This window comes from Bos indicus x Bos taurus, chromosome 4 (assembly GCF_003369695.1).
Source record: "Bos indicus x Bos taurus breed Angus x Brahman F1 hybrid chromosome 4, Bos_hybrid_MaternalHap_v2.0, whole genome shotgun sequence".
Lineage (NCBI taxonomy): Eukaryota > Metazoa > Chordata > Mammalia > Artiodactyla > Bovidae > Bos > Bos indicus x Bos taurus.
In genome coordinates, this window is record NC_040079.1 from 87,880,199 (window position 1) to 87,901,872 (window position 21,674).

General features: G+C 37.4%; 2 protein-coding genes across 5 annotated transcripts in view; one reads left to right on the forward strand and one right to left on the reverse strand.

Moving 5' to 3' along the window:
- The window catches only part of FAM126A (family with sequence similarity 126 member A), a 215,339-nt gene that overhangs the window by 831 nt on the left and 192,834 nt on the right, over positions 1 to 21,674 (forward strand). The window lies entirely within an intron of this gene.
- Positions 4,822 to 21,674, reverse strand: part of KLHL7 (kelch like family member 7) — a 55,748-nt gene continuing 38,895 nt past the window's right edge. For all 4 annotated transcript variants that reach the window (XM_027539932.1, XM_027539933.1, XM_027539934.1 and 1 more), the window contains 4 exons: positions 13,479 to 13,719; positions 11,027 to 11,228; positions 7,518 to 7,615; positions 4,822 to 6,210 (listed from right to left, as the gene is read on the reverse strand). In XM_027539932.1, the coding sequence (XP_027395733.1) occupies positions 5,927 to 6,210; positions 7,518 to 7,615; positions 11,027 to 11,228; positions 13,479 to 13,719 (825 nt within the window). In that variant the 3' untranslated portion in view covers positions 4,822 to 5,926. The remainder of the gene's footprint in view (positions 6,211 to 7,517; positions 7,616 to 11,026; positions 11,229 to 13,478; positions 13,720 to 21,674) is intronic.

Consider the following 21,674-nt stretch of genomic DNA (forward strand, 5'->3'; position numbering starts at 1 on the left):
ACCTGGACTCCACCTTTCCTACTATTCCTACAACTACCTTTTCCATTGTGTGGTGAAACACACTACAGTTCCTCTAGTGTGCCGTCTTCTTGGTTGCAGTGAGTCGATAGATCTGTTGGATTACAGGTTTGTCCCTGGTAGTTTAAAATAAAAAGATTAGCCATTGTTTTTGCTCATATACTTTGGATTTTGAACACAGTGGAATCTACAGAGCGCTGAGAATAACTGGTGCAATCTAGTATATATATTTTTTAAATTCCTTTCATTTCTTTTGGGGGGAAAAAAAAAACTGTGGGAGAGTTACATGAACGTTTTCCTGAGCCACTTGAGACTTTATTATAGACTTGATGCCCCACCACCCAATTATTTTATTTCCTACAAACAAGGACATTCTACTTAACCACAATATAATAACCAAAATTAGGACATTAGTATTGCTCCATACTACTAATCCTTAGGTTCTATTCGTATTTTGCCTTAAAAATGTCCCAATAATGTCCTTTAAGTGACAAGGATGCAGTTCAAAATTATCATTGCCTTACTCATATTTCTTCAGGCTTCTTCATTCTGGAATATTTTCTCAGTCCCTCCTTGACTTTCATTACCTTGGCTTACAGCTATTTTATAAAATTTCCTTAATGCAGACCTAAGTGTTTCGTTAGATTTAGATTATGCATCTTTGGCATCCATGGTCTTCACAATGCACCTGTCAAGTTGTGCACGTCAGTTTGTCCCATTAATTGTAATGTTCACTTTGATCACTTCAGGTGTTATCTGGCAAGCTGCTCCACTGTAAAATTACTCTTTTCCTCTGTTATTAATAACAAAAGGGAGAGACTTTGAAAGTATGTAAAACCTCATTCCTCACCAAACTTTTAATTCACTCATTTATTTATTCCTATCAGTATAGACTGAGAGTTTCCAATTTTATTCACTGGGTTATTCTTTGTTACTATCATTTATTTTCATGTGCAAATCATTCCCAATTGAAACATCTCATGCTTCTTTGAGCACTTCACTTCCTGGCCTAAAAGATGCTCCAGGGTCATCTGACACTTCCCCTGCTCTCCAAGGAGATCTGGGTCTGTTTTGGTGGTACTTAGAAGCCAAGATCTGAGCTCTTAAGTTTGTTCATTGCTTTTGTGATATCTTTGTTCCCAAATCCTTTCATGGGCATTGCTAGAGAACATATAATATAGACAGACACATTTACATCAACGCACATTTCGGTTTCTATATGTATGACTTCACACTTTGATAACCTCCAATTTCAATCCAAGATCACAGAATTAATTTTATTTCCCTTCTGTTTTTTTTCCTCTTTCACAGTGAGAAACTTGGCTCCCATTATTCTTAACATATCTATTTTGAGCAGTCCCCTTGTGGTAACCATTCTCTCTTTGTGGCCAATGACTTCTCATCCATGCAGATGCCAGCATGTATAAGGACTTTGCTGGCATCAAAGACCTAAAATAATACCAGTTAGGCTGAAGCTTTAAATGAGGGTGAGGGTGGAGAAGATAAAGTGCTGTGTGAGATGATGAGAGTCAAGGACTGAGGAATGTAGAACTCATTAGTGATAGGGGAGGAGTAGATGGAAATCAAGAGAGTGGGGCCATAGGAAGAAAACATCTAATTTCAAGGTGACAATAAAAATACCTCTGCCTCCCTTTCCGCTTGAAAAATCTCAAAATAAGAGGGAAAACAAGCAAAAACTTTGTCTTTGATTATACTAGGAGAAAACCATAATTTCAAACCACAATTTATGAAGACTGAATGTACATATAAGAGTACATAGTAAATTTCTTAGAGGAAGAGTCATATGCCTTTAAGGTGGACAACTGGTGTCCCCAAAGAAGGCTGAAAATTAAGAGGCCTCAAGAATTAAGAACCACCAGGCATTGGAAAAGGGTGAACCGTTCACACCTACCTGATGGGAGATAGGTGTTTTTCTTGACAAAATGTAAGGAGAGAGGCTTCAGAGTCCAGGACGTAAATATAGAGGGGCAAGTTATGATACTGACAAAGAGGAACCAAACTATGCCTGTTGAGTGGTGCTTTGCCTGAGCTCAGAGATCCTGCAGCCAGGAGGACAGTCTCTTCCTAGTTTGCCCTCCCCCTTGCAAAAGGTGGGAGTTTGGAAGTTTTATTTTCTGGAGAATCAGACATCCCAGAAAAGTATCTATGAGATCTTTTACCAATCTCCAACAAAAATAGGCAGCCATTTCCTTATCATATGATGAAGTTCTCTGACACTTCAGCTCACGCTTGTACACGAAAGGTCACAATTTTTTAACATCTCATTTTAAATATAAATGCACAGTCAAGGACCAGATGTTTGAGGACAGATTCCAACAGGAAAGATCAAAGCAATTGAAAAAGAAGTGAGAAGAAAGAGAAACACACCAATAGCAAAAGTAATGTTAAGGTGGCTCAGATGGTAAAGAATTTGCCTGCAATTCAGGAGACCTGGGTTTGATCCCTGGGTGGGGAAGATCCCCTGAATCTGGAGGAGGGCATGGCAACCCACTCCAGTATTCTTGCCTGGAGAATTCCATGGACAGAGGAGCCTGGCGGGCTGTAGTCCATGGGTGTGCAAAGAGACACAACTGAGTGACACACACACACAAAAGCAAACTAAAATGTCCTAAGGACAACCTGAAACAAGACCAACATGCTGTAGAAAAGGACAATCATAAAAAGAAAAATGCTCTTGGAGATTAAACATGGATAGTGCTAACAAATTCAGTGGGTGGTTGGAAGACGGGGAAATCCCCTACAAGAACTGAATAAACCAGACCTTGAATCCCATTTTACAGCTTTGTTATCAGAAGAGGCTAAAGCTCTGGAAAGTAAAAAAGCTTTCTAGTTAGTAAGAGTGACATTTCAACAGAAATACAGACTGTTGGTTTTTAAAAGTGGCTCCTTTTCATGACTAAATGTTTTTGATAGCAACAACTTTTTCAAGACATTAAAATTTCATGTTCACACTGTGATTTTCAAAAGTATAAACTGAATTGTCATGTCATCTAAATAGTATCACTGCAAAAAATACAATATTAACATGTTTACTAAATAGGATAGGAATTTTGAGTAGGAAAGCAATAGAAAATATACTTACCAACATATTATACTCATTATCCTGATATCAACAATATCATAGACTACTTCCAGGACAGAAAACAGACAATAATTAGAATTACTAAGATTACTAAGGAAAAACACACACACATTTCATTATAACCTGCTGCTGCTGCTGCTAAGTCACTTCAGTTGTGTCCGACTCTGTGCGACCCCATAGACGGCAGCCCACCAGGCTCCCCCGTCCCTGGGATTCTCCAGGCAAGAACACTGGAGTGGGTTGCCATTTCCTTCTCCAAAGCATGAAAGTGAAAAGTGAAAGTGAAGTCATGCAGTCGTGTCTGACTCTTCGAGACCCCATGGACTACAGCCTACCAGGCTTCTCCGTCCATGGGATTTTCCAGGCAAGAGTACTGGAGTGGGGTGCCATTGCCTTCTCCGTCGTTATAACCTACATCAAAGCTATCTGCATTATCACAGTGTGTTCTAGTCAGCAGATATAACCTAAAGAAATGGGTAATCTATTTAAAATACCTTAAACAGTTGTATATTCCATATGGGAAATTATTTAAGTAATATTAAGTAACTACATAATATATAACCAAATTGAGATATGACAAATCAATATTCTACCCTCAAAAATATTACACATTTTTCCCAACAGAGAGCAAAGGTCAAAACCCAACATAAAATTGTTCAGAATAACAAAGTCTAGAAAAAGAAAGATTAATGGTTACCTAGGGATGGAGTCCTTTGGGAGATAAAACTGGGTTGAGTAATGTCTCCCTAAAACTCTAAAATGAGACCTTATTTTGGAGACAGTCATTGGTTAAGATAAAGAGGTGTGTGATTCATGTTGAGGTTTGACAGAAAACAACAAAATTCTGTAAAGCAATTATCCTTCAATTAAAAAATAAATTAATTGAAAAAATACAAAGAGGTGCATGCGTGCATGCTAAGTTGCTTCAGTCATGTCCGACTCTTTGTGAGCCCTCCAGGCTCCTCTGTCTATGGGATTCTCCAGGAGAGAATACTGGAGTGGGTTGCCATGCCCTCCACCAATGAGGAGGGTGAGCTAAATCCAATGACTTTTAACAGTACCAGAAGACAGACAGACACACACAAGGGAAAAGGCCATGTGAAGACAGAAGCAATGACTGGAGTGATGCAGTTAAAAGTCAACAAATACCTGGCTTGCCAGCAGCCACCAGAAAATACAGGAGAGGCAAGAGAAGTTTTTCCCTCAGAAACTCCAGAAGGAATCAACCCTTTCAATATCTTGATTTAGGATTTCTGGCCTCCCAAACTGTGAAAGAGTAAATTTCTGTTGTTTAAGCAATGAAGTTTACGGTAACTTGTTATAGGAGCCATTAGGAAGTAATACAGGGAAAATGGGGAGTAACTGCTAATAAGTATAGCGTTTCTTTTTATGGTGAAGAACGTGTTCCCTAATTAGGGTGATGGTTGCATAACTCTGTACATATTTAAGATCAATGAGTGGTACACTTTAAACAAGTGAATTGTATGACTCATAAATTAATAGAACTGTAATGTACATAAAACCTTACATAAATGGAAATATATCTACCTTTATCTTTTATAATTCCCTTTTCATTTAAACATTTTTAGGTCTTAAGATTATAACCCTCATATAAAGAATAAAAATTTAAAAAGAAACATTGCTTCACAAGTTAAAAACTACCTAACACATGTAAGTGAAGAATGAACTTAGCAGTCTGCTTGAAGTTTAAAAATATTTAATATTATCAGGTTTAAAAACATTGATGGTGACAGCTTTACATGGCTCATTCCATACATTTCATAATGTAAAAGGGCAAAACATTACTAGGAAAGAAATGAACAGTTGGGTTTGTAAAAGATTTACTGAGCACATATAAGTAATATGACAAATATGTAACTCAATTACAAAGCTTTTAGAGACAACTGGGTCAAATTTGCTGATATGTTATGCTAAGGAAAAGAAATTATGTACCTTTTTAATCTATAAGAAGTTAAAATTCAACATTGACAGTGTATCACTATCAGTGATATTCTAGTGACCTAGAATTTGCTATAAGTAGCTTTCTTTTGCTAGGTAATATTAACAGAGTGAGCACTGAAGAGGTATAATCCTTTTTTAATCCCTGGGTTAAAAAAGTGAAGTAAATTAATGATGGGTGCTAAGCTTGACGTTTTGTGTTAAAAAGATGGAATTATTTAATTGTACTGAATATAGTTCATGAGGAGTTGATTACATTTTAACTCCCAAAATGTTTTTATGAGATATAAGTGTATGGTTTGACTCACTCTGGCTTGCTTTTAAAATGGAATACATTTGGCACTAAATGGAACAAATGAAGACAAGCAAAATTACATGAGACTAAGCTGCTCCATCAGAACTATCTTTGACTTACAATTCATACTATTTCTTAGTTTTTGACTGAAGAGAAACAGACATAACTACATAGCACTTCTATGATGTATGAAAATAGAATCTAGAGCTAACATGAGACTGCTTCAATCATGAGTCAGTCCCCCATTCTGCTATAATCATACTTACAAATGTGAAATTCATTTAAGAATTCATGTTTTCACCAAGTGCTTATCATTTTACAAGTTTGCTAGATTTGTTCTTGGTTACATGGCCAGTGGAAATACAGTCTTTCAATTAGGAAGGAAATCCATATAAAAGAAAATCTATTTTACATGAATCTTACTTTACTTGAAAACTCCTTGAAAAAAAAAAAAAACAAAACACCAAACTAAAACTTTGTGACTGCACTCTTGGAACAAAGCACGGGTGGCCATATTTTTGAGTCTCCAATGAATCTTGAGGTTCAGTTTCTCATGTTTCAAGGGTTTCTTCATTTGCTCCGCAAGTATCAACAACACAAATTAAACAACTTGTTACTGGAAAAGCTCGGACTTTGGAGTTGGCAACCCATTTGTCTGTTTCAGTATTATATTCAAGGATGTTTCCTAGTCGACCCACACCTTGAAAACCAGCCAAGACATAAACTATAGAGCCGACTGCTGCACACTTCACTGTTACTCCCTTCCATGGCATTGGTGAGACCATCTTCCATTCGTTTAACTTAATATCATAATATTCCACATTGTCCAGACCACCTTCAAAAGAATAAAACATGAACGACTATGTGAAAAATTCTACAATCTCTTAAAGTAATAATTCTTCATATTTTTCCAAACATTTTTTATGAAAAAGTTCAAACATACAGAAAAGTTGTAACAATTTTATAATGAATCCTTACATATCTACTACCTAAATTCTTATTCTGATTTTAACACAATAGGAATTTAACTTAATTTTTTATTTATCATTTTAGACCATAAATACTTAAAATTTATTCTATAAAACTAAAAATGTGCTATCTGCTGTGGAAAAATTAAAAAGGAAACCACTCAATGAAGTTTCTTTCTGATTAAGTTTGATTACAGTTATTCAAATGTTCTTTTTCCTTCTACCATTTATCTGTCAGCAGTTTATGAAAAATATCAATGGAAAGAGAAGAAGGAAAAGAAGTTATTTCTTTGTTATTCTTAAAGATTGAAGGTACTGACTAAAATAGGCTTTGTGGAATCTATCTGTAGATTCAGTCCAAATTCTACATTATTAAAAGCAATTTCTTGGACTTCCTTGGTGACTCAATGGTAAAGAAGCTGTCTGTCAATGCAGGAGACATGGATTTGATCCTTGATCCAGGAGTAAGCCTGTGTGCCACAACTACGAGCCAGAGCTCTAGAGCTCAGGAGCTACAGTTACTGAAGCCCACATGATCTAGAGCCTGTGCTCCGCAACAAGAGAAGCCTACACACCATAACTAGAAACTGGCTCCCACTCGCCACAACTAGAGAAAAGGCGGCACATCAGTGAAGACCAAGCACAGCCAGAAACAGATAAATACAATTATTTTTTTAAAGCAATAACTTAAGATTCTTTAGTACAACATTATTTATAAAAATTAAAATATCAAATTTAATCAATTAGAAGAGTAATACTGATATGTTCATGAAGTGTTTAAAAATGTTTAGGAAACAGCGCTGTTCAGAGCCTGGATACAAGACCTAAAAGTTAAATTAAAAGTTTTAAACGTTGTATTAAAGTTCAAATATTTCTGTCACTCAACAGTTCTTAAGCTAGTGTGATGCCATTCTCCAGACGGTATTTGGAAATAGACAAAAGCCATCTGAGACTGTCACAATGACTGCTGGCTACTACCTACATTCATGGACAGGAATGTTAATGTATTATGACGTTGCATAAAATGTTAGTGCCCAGAAACTATAAAAATAAATGTAATGATGTATGTAATTAATGCTTGTATCAAAATCTCAAGAAACATTTTTATAATTTAGGATAAGGAAACAGCAGCAAATTCACTGATAATGTTGAACAGTGAATTAACATCACATACCTAAGCCATTCTGACCACCCACAGCAAATATCTTGTCTTTTACAAATACCAGCCCATGATTCTTTCTGGCTTCAATCATGGGACACAGCTCAGTCCACCTGAAAAAAATTAAGGAAAGTGTTTAGTATACTTGTTTACAAGAAGTAAAAGGACTTATATGAATTTACAGGAAAGGTCTGTTATCCCAAGTAAGTGCTCAGTTACAGCTCACATATGTGTATACACACACAAATATGCACATCTGAAAAGCTAGAAAACAAAAGTTAACTGGTTTTGAGTGATTTACAGGTGGGGTAAAAAGAGATTTTCTTCTTTCAACTCCAATAAAATATGGGAAGTAGAGGCTATCTGGAGACTTCTGTCATGTTTTTGGAAGAAATCCACTTCCTATAGTTCACAATAACTTGTAAAACAGTAACAAACAAGAAAGGGAAGATGTGAAAGGAAATATAAGGCATTAATACTGTCATATGTGGTTTTAATTAATATTTACATAAGTAAAACAATTTATCATGGGCCTCTAGCAATCAGCAAATTAGCCTATGGATTCACACATCCATCTTTAAATAAACACTTAGAACTTTTAGGCAGCTCTAGTAACTGAAGTCAGAGAAGACAATGGCACCCCACTCCAGTACTCTTGCCTAGAAAATCCCATGGACGGAGGAGCCTGGTAGGCTGCAGTCCGTGGGGTCACTAAGAGTCGGACAAGACTGAGCAACTTCACTTTCACTTTCATGCATTGGAGGAGGAAATGGCAACCCACTCCAGTGTTCTTGCCTGGAGAATCCCAGGGACGGCGGGGCCTGGTGGGATGCCGTCTATGGGGTCGCACAGAGTCGGACACGCCTGAAGCGACTTAGCAGCAGCAGTAACTAAAGTACTACTATCATTCTGTCACATTTAATAACTTATTAGCACACTGCTGTGTTCACAGGCTCTACTATAAAGAATGAGATTGAGAATATAATGTGGACACATGTCAGAGAATAATTCTCAGGTAGCTTTACACACACCATTTTGTTACTTTTTCTATGAGATTCAATCTCTTGGCCTAAACTCCCAGACACATAACTGACACCTGGGATTGTGCAGGTGGTGCTCTTAACAGGTGATATAAATCAAAAGGCTCCAGACAACCACAAAAAAAGGGGGGGGGGTGGAATCTGGCATAAGTATAACTCTCTAATATGGTATTTGTAACTCTTCTTTTTAGAGCATAATGAAGAACTCTGAAATATCAACAACTCTTGTAGCCTTATATTTACATACTTCTGGTTTATTTTAAAAATAGTTCTGACAGTCACTACTCTCATTTTCCGAGCATTTGGTTAAAGACCTCCCATTTTTTCAGGATAAACACACAGGCCCCCCAGGGGAAAAGGTCAGTGTACAACTCAGAAGTGGGAGAGCCTGTACTCAACCTCTGACAGGCTCTGCACTCAGTGAGCTGTCAAAGCGCATAAAACAGTATCTGGGAAAAATTCAATACACATACCCCTTTCTTCTTTATGATACAAGAGAATTTACACTAGCTTTTCACTTAGGAAAATTTAGGGAATTTAAATATAATAGAAAATATACAGAATTCAAATTTAATACACAAGCTTAATATATAAGTTGTGTAAATTTAAAAATATTCCCCAAACTGATTATTTCACCTAGTTTTTTAAAAAAATATTAATGTTGTAGATTCCTTTATACTTTTCCCCCACTACTATGAACAAGAATATATTGATTTACACTGATACTGCCTAAATACAGATCTCAAAATTTAGAAGCCTGGAGTTTATATGGTATGGGTTTTACTTTTAAGACCTTTCTAAGAAACGAAATAATTAGGCAGCAGAGTGAATGAGATTACAGTTTTCCAACCTGTATGCTTTCTGAGTATAGAATTTATGGGAGGCAAAGTAGAGACTGATACAGGAGAGAGGACCATCTGTATACACCCTGCTCCTACTGTTTAGGACAAGAGGGGCTGGATAGCTAACTGGCTGGATGGACGATAGGATTAGGATAAGGGGTATCCTCAGTGAGCCCTGGCCAGAACAAAGGTACATTTTTTAAAAACATTGAGAAGTATTAAGTTTGATAATCTCAAGAGATTTCCTAGTCTCAACACTTTAGCAAAAGATAAGTTTTAAGATAGAAGTGCTAGTTGCTCAGTCGTGTCCGATTCTTTGTGACCCCTTGGACTGTAGCCATCCAGGCTCCTCTGTCCATGGGGTTTCCCAGGCACTGGAGTGGGTTGCCATTCCCTTCTCCAGGGGATCTTCCCAACCCAGGGATCGAACCCGGGTCTCTAACATTGCAGGCAGATTCTTTACTGTCTGAACTACTAAGGAAGCCCCCAGTTTCAAGATAAGCTTCTTTCAATACTGTTCCTAACATGGGAGACTAGTAGAGCAAGAAATGAGAAAAGAACAACTGCAGCTGCACTTCTGTCTGGGAAAAGAGTTGATGGTTTTGCTTCCTTAAATCCTTCAAAAGTAGAAGGGAAGCACAAACAAACAGCTGCAAATGACAATCATATTTTATAATTAAATGCTTACTCTTAACTTAAAAAAAGCAATAGCTAGAGCAGAAGACTTGTATGTTCTGTAGCCCAGCAGTATTTTCTAAATACAAACCTTGAGCACAAGAGTTTTGGTGCAGTTCTTTAGCATAACATTTAAGTTGAACATATTTACCCAATAACTTTTTCTGGTAAAGGAAGAACAATCCTTTCAAATGAACAAGTGAATTTGCTTATTAAAGGTCTATGTATGTTTCTGATTATTAATAGAAGGTCTGACTGGAGTATCATCACCTGTGTTCATTTTCTCATTAGTCAATTACACTATACTTACCACCACTCCCACTATTCAATAACTAGCGCATTTCCTTTGGCTGTACTGGATGGGTTCCGTCATTAACAAGATCAGAAAAACTGGCTAACCATTTATTTCTTTATATTTTGCTTTTTAAAAAGGAGTTTACTTCCCAGTTGATGAAGAATAATTTTATTTAATAAATGTGAATCCAAACATACCTTAGTAAGCAAATTACAAAAAAAAAAAAAAAAAGACATTATACTTAGGACTATCATTCATTAAAGCTATGAACCAGTATATAATATTTATAATTAAAGGCAAATTTACCACTGATTATACATTGTTTTCCCCTCTCTACACTTCCTGATATCTAAAAAAAAAAAGGCATTTTGAATCTGATGAATCAGTCATATTTGCTCATCCTCAGGCATTTATTTATTGCACAAGCAGGAAAGAAAGAGAGGGGCTCCCACAAGATACAAGGTCAAGCCATTTCTTAAGGTGTAGAGGAAGGGTCCAGCCTATACACATGCCCCTGAACCTAGCACATTCTAAAGTGTATGTATTAATACACTCTTAATATAAGAACAAAATCCCTCTGTTGGGTTCCTTCTGCCTTTTAAGATTTTCTTCCTTGGAGCTTAAAGAATACAGTTAATAGTGAAGTAAGATTTTTAAATTGATGATACATACGTTTCTGTGGCAGGATCATAGACTTCACACGAATTCAAGACGCGCCCAGAAACGTTGTTCCCTAAACTTCCACCACAAACATAGATCAGGCCATTGGCTTCCACCATCCCATGGCTGCAGCGCTGAGTCAGCATGCTGGGCTTCGTGTGCCAGCTCTCAGTTCTCGTATCGTAGCACTCAAATAAATACAGAGCTGAGTTTCCTGTAAAAGAAAAGGACCCCGTCTTGATTAGCTTAGCTTAGTGTGTATGTGTGTGGGGGGGAGGGCGTGGTGGTGGAGGGAGCTTGGAGTGAGCTGACTGAGGATGAATCATTAATTCCTACAGGAAAGATTTGAGGGTTGTAGAGTCTTCTATTCTCAAGCAACAACAGCAGCCAAACAGAAAAATAGTTTAAGAAAAAGCTATCCTTGTTTGTATAGACCTTGGAAAATATTTAAAAAAGGATCTGTTGGAGATCCTTGGTAATTGATAATTGGTTAATTGGTAATTAAACTTTGAGAAAAGAAACTGGTTTGATTTCAAAAGATTTTCAAATTAAGTAAGAAACGTAATGTATGTCTTCCAGCCCAGTTATGCATGATAGGAATTAACTCAACCTCAAATGTTTCTATAAAGGAGAAAAACAGCTATTTACAGATGGCAAATCCATACCTTAAATTATAAAACTACTATTTGAGAGTATCCTAAGGATTGTCATGTAATGTTCTAGAATAGTCACTGCATCATTAACAAAACTTCTCCCTCACTGTTATCAGCTGTGTAGAGAATATTGTTGTATAAGTAGGCTCTGAAATCATGCCAGTCCTTTTTTAAGTATACACTCATAGCATTGTTGTATGTTTCTGGTGCTCTTTGATTATACATTTTAATGGTAAAACACACTCATCCTGTTTTACAACTTCTGTACATTACAGGAGCTCAGTAAAGAGTTTTTTTTTTTTTTTTAAGAAATGATACTATTAAAGGTCAAGTGTGTTTTTCTTTCCCAAGAAAAAAAGAAGTTAGAACTTAATGAAATTATTGCTCATCTCCAAGTTTTCTTGACTTTTCTAATGTTTAAAAACAACAGCACCCTTGTAATTCTCTATCAAAACCAAAGCCTACAAAGAGCAAAGATCAAAGAATACCAAATGGAAGAAGTAATATCATGACTAACAATAACTTCTTTTTAACTTTTTAAACACTTCCAATCTAGTAGATTCAGTCAGTTGACATAAGGGAAATACACAGTATATAGTAGATACCAAAAAAGTTACTATTTAAGTGAAAAACTAAGTAGAGTAAATGATGAAGAAATGAAGTTATCTACTATATTTTCTACAAAAAGTATATCTATAAAACACTTCCTACTATATTTAGGATTTATTGTTATTTCAAATATGCTGTATTAGACATTGTGTGAAGAATGCTTTTAAAGAGGGGAAAGGTCACCTCCTAAAGTCACATTTAGAAAATATAACCTTTCTTGTATTCATTTTACAAACATTTGGGGGTGGGGAGTACAAAATAAATATGCTGACCAAAACTAAAACATTATTTGGGCTAATATAAAAATCATCAAAGAAAATAAAAAGACTAACATTTAAATTCCATATCTTACAGTTACTTGATCTTCCTAGTTTTGTTTATAAGCCCATTATTTAGCTAAAGAAATTATTTGAAAAGATGAAAGCATATAAAAGCTAATATGCATCTAGTCTGCATGTAGAATATTCATTTAGAAATTTTTTTCATTTAGAAAAGGAACACTAGTAGACACTAGCAAATTATCAATGAGAATGGCTTTTATACCCATACACACACCCCATTCTGATCAAAAAGCCCAAGATACCATTACCAGTCATTATATTAAAAAGTGAAAGCATGAAGCAAATGAAAAAGTTTTGTCTTACCTTTTCCTGATACAAAAAAAGCAAAGATAATAGATTTTAAAAGCTTGACTGTAATAAAGAGATCTTAAAGGGTCTACAAGTAAGCCAAACTCTGAAATCTTTAAAGCAAACAACATGTATGCATGTGTACATTCATGCTAAGTCACTTCAGTCACGGCCAACTCTGTGATCCTATGCACCGCAGCCCACCAGGTTCCTCTGTCCATGGGATTCTCCAGGCAAGAATACTGCATCGGGTTGCCATTCCCTTCTCCAAGATTAGGCATATAAAATAACTAATCCACATGGCACCAATGAAGTTCAAATCCAGATGACGTCAACGAAAGCTTTATCATGACAGAAATTGGATAATTAACATAATTTAAGATGAAGTTCTCTTAACGGTTTATATAGACTAAGGTAAACCTTAAGGAAATGTGCTCTAACATATGACAGCTATGTATTTCAATTATGTCAAAAAGTATCTGGACAAATAATACCAACTCTTTATTTAGATATAAAAGCCTATATATACACTTGGCTTTAAAGCACAAATACAAATACTAAATAAGTCCTTACCAACTTCGGAACCTCCGGATGTATAAATTTTGCCTTCTGCAGCACACGCAGCAAGGCTGTCTCGAGGTGTTGGAGGGCCCAGTTTGGAATACCAGCTATCCTTAACGACATTATAACAGTCCATTCGCTTTATAGGGAAAAGCTGGGAGCCACCCAAAATGTAAACTACATTGTCCCAAAACACGCATGCTGCATCTCTTCGTTTTTCAAAGGGGCAGCGGATGTCTGTCCAGCTATAATCCTGTAATAGGAAAGGACAGGAAGCTTTCAATGACGGAAAAATATAACTGAAAAGGAGGAAGCAAAGATACAGTTGAGAACATACAAAACATAAGAATATGTTAGTTTATCAGTATATATAAGAATGTTGGGCTTGAAACTATTATCTAATTTTGTGTGATTTCTTCTTCAGAATGTTGGTTAATTGTGGCAGAAGGCAAGAGGAAGACAGAGATGGCTTTGGGTCTTTTCTGGCTCTAAAATAAACTATAATACATTTGCATTCATTGCTACCACCCAGTCTTCTATTCCTTCTGTTACTGAGGATAATAACACAAGAAAATTCTAAAATAAGTAGTTTTGTTAAAGACTTAAAAAAAAAGAAATATGTGCATCCCTTCTTTGCCAGATGTATAGTGATGTAAAGAGTGGATAATTTGAAGCTTAACTGCCATTAGCTTACTGATGTCTAAAGACAGAAGGCATTTTGTAGACTTCTGAGAGATATTTTTTGTAAATATTCAGTTGAGTCAGTATAGTCAGCCAGACTCTTAAAGCTGTGATATTTGTGATATACTTGGATAATCTGAGTAATCTGGAAGCTCAAACTTTTCCTTCTCAATGAGAAGAAATGAGCGCCTATCAGCACTTCACAAAAAAGGCTGCTCACAGCACCACCACTTTTTGTTTGAAGCCCGTGCCTGTCTTCTATGAAAATATGTGGGGGAATGCTTCCAAAGTTACAGCTTGTTGGATCCTCCCCCTTTTAAAGCAAGGAAGCTACAGTGTTCTGGCTGCATTCTGAAAATGGCTGAAAATAATCAGGGTCAGACTGAAATCCAGACAATTCCCAATCTTATCAAGCAAAGCACTGTGTGTGATTGATTAATGCTGAGTTCCTTTTGGGAAAATCTGACTGATAGCTATTATGCTAGCTCATCAAAGCATCATAGGACATAAGAAATGATCTCTTCAGGAAAAAGAGCACCTGATGTAGAGTATCTTGACTCCCAGTAATGATAAACATTCTGCTTCTTAGGTGACTAGAGAAACAAAGCCTTAATCCCTTTTTTATTCTCAAAGTAGGGTCTACTGAGTCCCCATGGGCTACTCAGTGGTATGTTTATTGGTAGGCACACAAAACTGTAGGATAAACGTCATCCTGAAATGTCAGTTTTATTCAATGGATTTGAAAAACTGAGGAAGAATATTTTAGAAATTTGTTTCCTTAGGGAAACTATATAGTACAGAATGAAAAAAAGTAAGCAATAGAATATTCTACAGGGAGCAATATCTCAAAAGCAAACAAAGTTAATCTCTTACATATTATGCAAATTACTCATAATTCCTACCTGACCAGGTTGAATAGCAGAGAAATACAATTTTATTAATGATGTTATATTTAGTGAACCTCAAGTCTTGCCACTCTTATACCCAATTTATTTGATATTAGAAAATAATATGCAAACGATTCCAAAGATATCTTTAAGAACATGTTTCGAAGCTCTTCCTTAATTTCAGGATGAGAAAGTTGGTCAGACATTCTTTGAAATGGTGTCTAACATCTGGTACTCTTCAAAATAAAAAGAGCTACCCATGTAGATGCTCGAACTAAGAAAACAAAAATGCTACTTCTTTTAGCTCAATGAACTACATAGATACTACGACATGGGGTTCAGAAGAGTGAAGTAATTTGAAAGAGCTTGGTAACAATAGTTCTAACCTTCCAGTACTACTCAAGGACCTGAGTAGGGAATGGATGATCATTAAGTCATACAGGGCTAGGTTATGCTTCATACTCAAGAATTAAAATAAATTGCTCTCTCAGAACTCTTAAGTCCAAGGGAACTGATTAGCTAGTGTGTATGCAGGGTGTGTGTGAGGCACAGGAATAGGCACATGCTTCTATCTACTTGCAATTTGGGCTCTGATTTCTCTAGAAGTCTTCAAAGTTCTTAAATCTTTTCTAACTCTTCCACTATACATGTTAAACACTATGCTTGATAAATATTAGCCATATATAATATTCTGCCTAATAGTTCATCTTCTAGGCAGATAAGTGAAATGATCTTTCTTTGCAAGAATTTCTACCTACAATGAAAAATAAGACTTCATTTCACATAAACAGTAATGTTTTATACTTTGGCTCGTTATATGTATCTGTCAGGTGTTAAATGCACCTGTATCATCTGGCTTAGATTGTATGCAGGGGAGTTTATGGTATTTTTTCCTGGGTGTATATGGGCCAACCTCCCTTGGAAATATGCCCAATTCCTTCAATCTACGCTTCATCCAAAGTAGAGAATGTGATTTAACATCTGCCCTTTAATAACTTATACTATATAAGTTATATACTGTCTAGGAGATGTGCGTAGTTGAAGAAGCAAGCAGAGAGGGGAAAACAACAGATGGGAAGTCAGGCCTGTCAGCTTAGTGGATATGAGTGCCAGGTCTTATTGCACTGACGGGACCACTCCCAATCCTGTAGGTGGAGGAAGAATTACTTATGGCTCTCTGCACACATGGACTGTGGGCAAGGTAAAAGCACATGGAGCTTTCATGTTAGCAACAGATGGATGACTAGCACTAGAGTCACACTGTATATGTGTGAGCAGGAAATTGTTACCCTAAAAATATAACTTAATTCAGTTAAGTTTTATTATCCATTCTAGGCAAAGTTGGCTTAAACTCAACATTCAAAACACTAAAATCATGGCATCTGGTCCCATCACTTAATGGCAAACAGATGGGGAAATAATGGAAACAGTGACAGACTTTATTTTTGGGGGCAGCAAAATCACTGCAGATGGTGACTGCAGCCATGAAATTAAAAGACGCTTGCTCCTTGGAAGGAAAGTTATGACCAACTTAGCATATTCAAAAGCAGAGACATTAATTTGATGACAAAGATGTATCTAGTCAAAGCTATGGTTTTCCAGCAGTCATGTATGGATGTGAGAGTTGGACTATAAAGAAAGCTGAGCGCCGAAGATTTGATGCCTTTGAACTGTGGTGTTGGAGAAGACTCTTGAGAGTCCCTTGGACTGCAAGGAGATCCAACCAGTCCATTCTAAAGGAGATCACTCCTAAATATTCATGGGAAGGACTGATGCTGAAGCTGAAACTCCAAAACTTTGGCCACCTGATGGCAAGAACTGACTCATTGGAAAAGACCCTGATGCTGGGAAAGATTGAAGGCAGGAGGAGAAGGGGATGACGGAGGATGAGATGGTTGGATGGCATCATTGACTCAATGGACATGAGTTTGAGTAAGCTCCGGGAATTGGTGATGGACAGGGAAGCCTGGCGTGCTGCAGTCCATGGGGTTGTAAAGAGTTGGACACAACTGAGTGAACTGAACTAGGCAAGGTTCTATGCTTAGATGCTGAGAAGATATGAAAATGAGAAAACTGGAAAAAACACAAGCAGAAGGATTTAAGTTTTGAAAAATCGCCTATGCATGCATCCCCACATACTATAGAGATACACCCAAGTATAAAGTCCTATCTTTCCTGGTCCCAGTCAACCTTTCTTGCCTCTGCTGTGATACATCACATTCTAGACTTTTTTCAGGATCAAGACTTTTTTTGCAAGCTTCTCTGATTACCTTTTTCTGAATTCCTACCACACTGAAGTCTGGAGTTGACGACAGAGCACTTCATTACATGTTGTGATTTTTCAGCTGTAGGACACTGCTACAGGAAGTGAAAAGCTTCCTGAGTTGATAGGATGTAGTATTTTTCTTCAAATGCCTTAAGGCAAAAATATCAGCCTGATATTTTCCTTAAAAGAAAAGTTTGATTTTATATAATCTGCATTCTGAAAACACATGAATCCTCAAATAACAGAAACACTACACATGTAAATTTTAATAAGATATGCAAAATGCAGTATGAAAAAAACTTTTTAAAAATAAAGATTTGAGAACTTTATTTTGTATCATTTTGAGAGAAAATCAAGCAAAACTAGGGGAGAAAGGTTTATGCCAGATGCCACAGCATTCCTAGACATAGTTTCATGAAAAGTACACCTATATCTAAATTCCTTTTTTAAAGGAAAAAGTTAGAATCCATTCAGTTAATATTTTGTATGCTTTTGCTTTTTATGAAAAAATTTAACAATTAAGATATATTCATACTTAGGATTAAATATATTCTTTTCTTTCTGTTTCTATCTATCTAAACTCTATCAGTAAGTTCCCCTCAAAGTTCCATGAAGCTTGCTGGACAAATCCATCCCAGAGGGATCTCTTCTTTTCAGACCACCACTGCTGTCATTATCTATTTTGTACTGAGAGAGTTAATTCTGAGGTGCATTGATAAGGAGTCTGGGGCCCTCCTTACACAAATGTTTTCCTTTTTCTACATTCCTTCACGTTATCACATAAGATGGTTTTTTTCTTCAGATCTGAGTTGTTATGGCAACAATCTATTTTACCTAAGACCAACTTTATTCAAGCCCAGAACTAATGATTACACAACAAAACAACTCACCTTGCTCAATGGTATGTTTTTCCTTAAGCTCTGTAATGATTATATTCTTTGGAACTCTGCATCCAAATGGGTCTATCCTTTTCTCCTTTGCCTTTCACTTCTTTTCTTTTCACAGCTATTTGTAAGGCCTCCTCAGACAAACATTTTGCCTTTTTGCATTTCTTTTCTTGGGGATGGTCTTAATCCCCTCCTGTACAGTGTCCATCCATAGTTCTTCAGGCACTCCATCTATCAGATCTAATCCCTTGAGTCTATTTCTCACTTCCACTGTATAATCATAAGGGATTTGATTTAGGTCATACCTGAATGGTCTAGTGGTTTTCCCTACTTTCTTCAATTTAAGTCTGAATTTGGCAATAAGGACCTCATGATGTGAGCCACAGTCAGCTCCCAGTTTTGTTTTTGCTGACTGTATAGAGCTTCTTCATCTTTGGCTGCAAAGAATATAATCAATCTGCTTTGGGTATTGACCATCTGGTGATGTCCATGTGTAGAGTCTTCTCTTATGTTGCTGGAAGAGGGTGCTTGCAAACTCTTTTAGCCTTTGTCCTGCTTCATTTTGTACTCCAGGCCAAATTATATCAAGAACAGAAAGGAGAGATAAGAAAGCCTTCCTCAGTGATCAATGCAAAGAAATAAAAAAAACAATAGAATGGGAAAGACTAGAGATCTCTTCAAGAAAATTAGAGATACCAAAGGAATATTTCATGCAAAGATGGGCACAATAAAGGACAGAAATTGTACGTGGTCATGTATGGATGTGAGAGTGGGACGTGAAGAAAGCTGAGTGCCAAAGAAGTGATGCTTTTGAACTGTGGTGTTGGAGAAGACTCTTGAGAGTGCCTTGGACTGCAAGGAGATCCAACCAGTCCATTCTGAAGGAGATCAGCCCTGGGATTTCTTTGGAAGGAATGATGCTAAAGCTGAAACTCCAGTACTTTGGCCACCTCATGCCAAGAGTTGACTCATTGGAAAAGACTCTGATGCTGGGAGGGATTGGGGGCAGAAGGAGAAGGGGACAACAGAGGATGCGATGGCTGGATGGCATCACTGACTCAATGGACGTGAGTCTGAGTGAACTCCGGGAGTTGGTGATGGACAGGGAGGCTTGGCGTGCTGCGATTCATGGGGTCGCAAAGAGTCAGACACGACTGAGTGACTGAACTGAACAGAAGCAGAAGATATTAAGAAGAGGTGGCAAGAATACACAGAAGAACTATATTAAAAAGATCTTCATGACTCAAATAATCACGATGCTGTGATCACTCACCTACAGCCAGACATCCTGGAATGCAAAGTCAAGTGGGCCTTAGGAAGCATCACTGTGAACAAAGTGGAGGTGATGGAATTCCAGTTGAGCTATTTCAAATCCTAAAAATTGATGCCGTGAAAGTGCTGCGCTCAATATGCCAGCAAATTTGGAAAACTCAGCAGTGGCCACAGGACTGGAAAAGGTCAGTTTTCATTCCAATCCCAAAGAAAGGCAAGGCCAAAGAATGCTCTAACTACCACACCATTGCACTCATCTCACAGGCTAGCAAAGTAATGCTCAAGATCCTCCAAGCCAGGCTTCAACAGTACGTGAATTCCAGATGTTCAAGCTGGATTTAGAAAAGGCAGAGGAACCAGAGATCAATTGCCAACATCCGTTGGATCGTCGAAAAAGCAAGAGTGTTCCAGAAAAACATCTACTTCTGCTTTGTTGACTATGCCAAAGCCTTTGACTGTGTGGATCACAACAAACTATGGAACATTCTGAAAGAGATGGGACTACCAGACCACCTGACCTGCCTCTTGAGAAATCTGTATGCAGGTCAGGAAGCAACAGTTAGAACTGGACATGGAACAGACTGGTTCCAAATAGGAAAAGGAGTACGTCAAGGCTGTATATTGTCACCCTGTTTATTTAACTTATATGCAGAGTACATGATGAGAAACACTGGGCTGGATGAAGCACAAGCTGGAATCAAGACTGCTGGAAGAGATATCAATAACCTCAGATATGCAGATGACACCACCCTTTTGGCAGAAAGCAAAGACGAGCTAAAGAGCCTCTTGATGAAAGTGAAAAAGGAGAGTGAAAAAGTTGGCTTAAAACTCAACATTCAGAAAACTAAGATCATGGCATCTGGTCCCATTACTTCATGGCAAATAGATAGGGAAACAATGGAAACAGTGACAGACTTTATTTTGAGGGGCGGCAAAATCACTGCAGATGGTGCCTGCAGCCATGAAATTAAGACGCTTGTTCCCTGGTAGGAAAGCTATGTCCAACCTAGACAGCATATTAAAAAGCAGAGACATTACTTTGCCAACAAAGGTCCGTCTAGTCAAGGCTATGGTTTTTCCAGTAGTCATGTACAGATGCGAAAGTTGGACTGTAAAGAAAGCTGAGTGCCGAAGAATTGATGCTTTTGAACTGTGGTGTTGGAGAAGACTCTTGAGAGTCCCTTGGACTGCAAGGTGATCCAGCCAGTCCATCCTAAAGGAAATCAGTCCTGAATATTCATTGGAAGGACTAATGTTGAAGCTGAAATTCCAATACTATGGCCACCTGATACAAAGAACTGACTCACTGGAAAAGACCCTGATGCTGGGAAATATTGAAGGCAGGAGGGGAAGGGGACGACAGAGGATGAGATGGTTGGATGGCATCACCGACTCAGTGGACATGAGTTTGAGTAAGCTCTGGGAGTTGATAATGAACAGGGAGGCCTGTCGAGCTGCAGTCCATGGGGTTGCAAAGAGTGGGACACTGAGCTGAACTGAACTGAATGATTATATAACAACAATGTATCTTGTCGAGGACAATTTCTCCTTCTTACTAGGAACCTTCTGACTAATCATGTTATTTTAAGACTTATGTTGTGGGAGTGGGCCTGGTAAGACTATTGTTAGCAACCAGTTGAAGAAGTATATAAGGTCTTGATAAGACTGAGTGGGACACTCTGCCTCCTTCTGATGTCTATATCAGAAGCTTTCTCCATCCCTTTTTCACTGTAATAAAACTCTGCTACACAAAAGCTCTGAGTGATCAAGCCTCGTCTCTGGTCCAGAAGCTAAATTCTCTTCTTCAGAGATCACGAATCTGACACGGTTCAAGGTAAGCTATCAGTATCACGACTTTTAAGTAGTTACATTCAGTGGCTGCTTCAGTGACCTCAGCCTCCGTCTTCTCTAACTGCTTCAAGGTTGTGTACACCTCATACACTTTGAGTGTGAGGGACAGGACTGATATATATCCTTCACAATCCCCGCTGCTGCCCAACCCCAAAATTTCAAATTCTGGTTAAACTGCACTTTACAACCAGCTGACTGTACAATACACTGTCGTACAATCTGTTGTCATTTATAACAACTGAAGTTAATTATCTCTTATACTGATTACCGATTTTCAAAGAAAATCATCACAAGAAACCTATCTGAGCACGATTTTAGAATAATAGTTCTTACTGTGCCTTGGGATCATCATATGAACAATTAC